Raw genomic sequence first — 3691 nt, 5'->3', positions numbered from 1 at the left:
GGTGAGAGTATTAGTTAATATACAGAGGTGGGCTTTGAGAAAAACGTGTGGACGCTTGTGTCCTCTTGAATGCACATGTCTACCACTTGAACATCTGTCCAATATTTAGTTTAGTTTTTTCTCTCTGTCATGTTATTGTCAAGAAAAAATAAATCTACAATGAAAATAAGTCGTAGAAAATGCTTTCAAATTGAAGAAATATTGGATATAGACCTGCCATCCTCCATCACTCCGAATGTGTCGATTCTTCGTCGTTTTAGAAGTTAGAACTGTCAAAAAATTGAAGAGAGGCCTTTAAATTACTATTTGGACCTACTTCTTCGAAAATGATGATGGAACGACTGTCATCGTCGATTTGGAGCGTTATGGTCACATGATAACTGTTTTTTTTTTGCCTGCTATTGAAGCATACGACTTGCAGTATATGTATGTGGTTTCAACATGACGGTGCCACATGCCACACAACCCAAACTAATATGGCTTTATTGCAAGAGACCTTTTTCTCGTAATTTCTGGTCGTGGCGATATCAACTGGCCACCAACATAATGCGATTTAACAGACTGGACTTTTTTGTGGGAGGTCTAAACCACAAAAATTTAAATGTTTATTAACATTAGGTGGAAAACTATGGTCAGTTTGAAACCTTGAACCTTGGCTTCCAATTTAATGCGCACATTTTGAGCTTACAAGGAAAAATGGTGAAACAATGGTTGCGGGAAATTTGATCCACGAAATTCACCAAAACACTTCGCAATAAAATTGAAATTTATATAAACATTTCGTATTCGTTTATTGCACTAATGATATAAAAATATTAAACTAACAACTAAAAAAATGAAAATTTAAGGCATATTAGGTACAAGAAGAATTAAATTTGAACGTATAGCATTTTTATGCAATTGAATGGCGAGTCATCTTGTTTCTTTTCCATTTTTATACAATTCGATCGGCTGTTTCCAAAGCTGCCACAGTTAAAATCTTCGATGGAATATCGTTCTTTGATTTCGATGTAAGGCCAAACCATTCCATTTCGGCTACTACAAAAGAAAGCACAAACAATGAATTATGAATGTTTTTTGGTTTTTGTTTGGTTTTCCACGAATCCAATGGAATGACTCCCCTCCTCTCGTTTATTCCTCATCCTCCACAACTCAAATAAAACTCTCAATTTAATTTCTTTTCATTATTTATTGCCGTTTTATTTAAAATAAAATGAAAAAATCGTTTTTCACAAAATTGAAATGCTGCGTTATTTTTGTTTCTCTTTTTAAGGAAAATTCTCCTCCTCTTCGAGAAGTCATGGATGTCTCATGCTAAACCGCGCGAAATAAGTAAAAATGCAAGCTTTTGTTTAAAACTTATAGACATCCCAAAATCTCTTAAAAGAGTGGAGATATTTTCCAATTTAAAAAGAAAAACAACAAAACATAAATTTTACATAGTAAAAACTAAAACTAATGCTCGCAGGATAAAAGGTATGATGCATTCCACATACAATTCGTGAAAAACTAAACAAAATAAATTCAAATACAATACAATAAAATGCAACCAAAATAACGGCTTTTGTATTAATAATATGAATAAAAAATAAGAAACAATTTTGGTTTTTTGTTTGTTTTTTAAAAGGAAAGCAAATGTCCCTTTGGGTGTTGTTTTGTTTTGTTTGCTTAAAAACTAAATTTAACATATTTTCTTGTGAATTTTCTTTTTTTGAATTCTTCTTTAAGTTAAAGCTTTCCAAATTTCAATGTCTTTAATATTTAATCCAGTTCGATGGCTAAATTCCAAAAAGTCACAAAACGGGAAGAGAAAAAAAAATGAGAAGAATATAAAAACAATATTACTTTAAAATGAGTTTCTCACTAAAAAGTTATGTTATGTTTTTATTTATTGATTCGCGAAGAAGCAATGGAAAGCTTTAGATGGAAAAATAAAGGATAAGATTAGAGTTGTAGAAATCTATTTACTTTTGTAAACTTTTTCAGTCATGTCATCGAAGCCTGGATCTTGAATGTCGAGCATAAGACTGCTGGCTGAGAGGTAGACCTTGTTTTGTGAGCCGGCAATCTAAAACAAATAAAAAGAAAACAATCAAATTGAAATTGTTGTTTCTTTTGAAAAAGCTTTTAAAAAGATCTTACGGTTCTAGCTATGCTTTGAGCACCACGGATTTTCCTCAATTTCAAATAGGCTGGATTCTGTTTGACAGCAAGACCCAACATCTTAGCGGCTTCGGCTTCTCCCTCGGCCTGAACGATCTTCTGTTGTTTCTCTTGCTTGGCACGTTCGACGAAGAACACAGCTCGTTGGGCTTCCTGTTGGGCGACTTGTTTGGCTTCCACGGCGGCTGTGTATTCCTTGCCGAAGCTCAATTCGGTGAGGGAGACATCGTCCAGGATGATGTTGAAGTCACGGGCACGTTCAACTAGTTCCTTGCGAATCAACAGGGAAACCTACAGCCACCACAAAAGATTGTCATTAACATCTCAGAGCCAAATGAAAGGAGATAATTGCTTACCTGAGCACGTTGTGTAATCAATTGGGAAGCATTGAACTTGGCAACGACACTCTTGAGGACTTCATTGCAAATCGATGGCAGGACTTTCTCGTCGTAGTCCAAACCCAATTGGCGATGCATGATTGGCAGACGGAGGGAGTCTGGGCGCGACAACACACGCAGGGAGATGTTGATCATCTGCAAGTCCTTGGATCCCGTGGGTGATGAAATCTTCCTGGGCCTGGAGCGGATGTCATAGATGATTGGGTATTGGAACCATGGAATTCGGAAATGCAAACCCTCGGAGTAGATATCGCTTTGGATGCCACCCAAGCGGCTGAAGATGATAGCCCGATGACCACCATCAACTGAAATCGGAATGAAAAACAAGATTCACAATTTTGTTTTCACAAACAGCGCAGCGCAGAAGAAGTCAAGGGAAGTTGTTATGCAACTCACTTGCCTTCTCTTGGAAGGTACCCGGCTTTGGATTTTAGATTTTAAGATTCAAAGTAGATTATGGCAAAGGATCTCTCAATCAGAGTGTTACATATACATTTTGAATTTCATCATAAAACCAAAAAAAAAAAACATTTCATGATTCTTTCACAAAATTCCATCATGCATCGAAAAATGTTTTGAGGTTATGTCACACCTCGTCGGAGTTTTCTTTCTTTTTTTCTGTTCTCGAATGAAATTACCTGTGTATAGCGATTGGGAGACTCCATAGGCAGCAGCTCCTAAGGCAGCAATGACCTTCAAGCCTGTAGTTAATCCAGGAGGTCCTCCTTTACCCAATTTACCAGCTAAATCATTTAATTTACTTTGTGCCATGTTTTCTTTCACGAATCAACTAAAACGGGAAGAATTTCACTTTATTTATTTGTATTTATTATATTTTAAGTATATTACTTACAGAGATGGTGAATAAATGCAAATATTGATGAAACAATCGCGAAAGAAATTAAAAAATTAAAGAAACGACGAATTCACCGCACGGGACTTTAACCTTTTTTTTAATAGAGAAGAGATTTTTTGATAGATCAAGAATCTGAAAAATGACATTCATCGAGATGCGATGAAGTTTATGGAGGGTATTTCTTTTTTGTTGTCAAAGCGCCATCTGGATGGGAAGAAGAATTGATTTTATGGAAAATAAGGTGCGGACTACATTTAAATTGAAAATAAATAAA

At 35.6% G+C, this 3691-nt stretch overlaps 1 protein-coding gene across 3 annotated transcripts; it reads right to left on the bottom strand.

The window, feature by feature from the left end:
- Positions 1-760: 760 nt before the first annotated feature.
- Positions 761-3575, bottom strand: LOC129951251 (prohibitin-2). Of its 3 annotated transcripts, none has more exons than XM_056063333.1 (6): positions 3415-3575; positions 3200-3351; positions 2520-2866; positions 2143-2454; positions 1969-2068; positions 761-1038 (listed from the first exon to the last, which is right to left on the bottom strand). In XM_056063333.1, exons 2-6 carry the CDS (start codon positions 3330-3332, stop codon positions 935-937), a joined length of 996 nt encoding a protein of 331 aa, XP_055919308.1. In that variant the 5' UTR covers positions 3333-3351; positions 3415-3575; the 3' UTR covers positions 761-934. The 3 variants fall into 3 exon arrangements, with proteins under 3 accessions (XP_055919308.1, XP_055919309.1, XP_055919310.1); XM_056063334.1 differs by lacking the exon at positions 761-1038 and adding an exon at positions 1170-1778; XM_056063335.1 differs by lacking the exon at positions 761-1038 and having other exon boundaries at positions 1170-2068.
- Between the last annotated feature and the right edge of the window lie 116 nt (positions 3576-3691).

This window comes from Eupeodes corollae, chromosome 3, assembly GCF_945859685.1.
Source record: "Eupeodes corollae chromosome 3, idEupCoro1.1, whole genome shotgun sequence".
Classification (NCBI taxonomy): domain Eukaryota; kingdom Metazoa; phylum Arthropoda; class Insecta; order Diptera; family Syrphidae; genus Eupeodes; species Eupeodes corollae.
Note: the sequence above shows the minus strand (reverse complement) of the source record. Positions and strands in the feature narration are given on the sequence as shown.

Bases quoted from the DNA above. Each gene is read 5' to 3' on its own strand.
- LOC129951251 (XM_056063333.1), bottom strand. From the start codon at position 3,332: ATGGCACAAAGTAAATTAAATGATTTAGCTGGTAAATTGGGTAAAGGA. The intron at 2,867-3,199 runs GTAATTTCATTC...TTCCGATTTCAG, and splicing joins CTCCCAATCGCTATACACAG to TTGATGGTGGTCATCGGGCT. The intron at 2,069-2,142 runs GTAAGATCTTTT...TATTTGTTTTAG, and splicing joins CTCAAAGCATAGCTAGAACC to ATTGCCGGCTCACAAAACAA.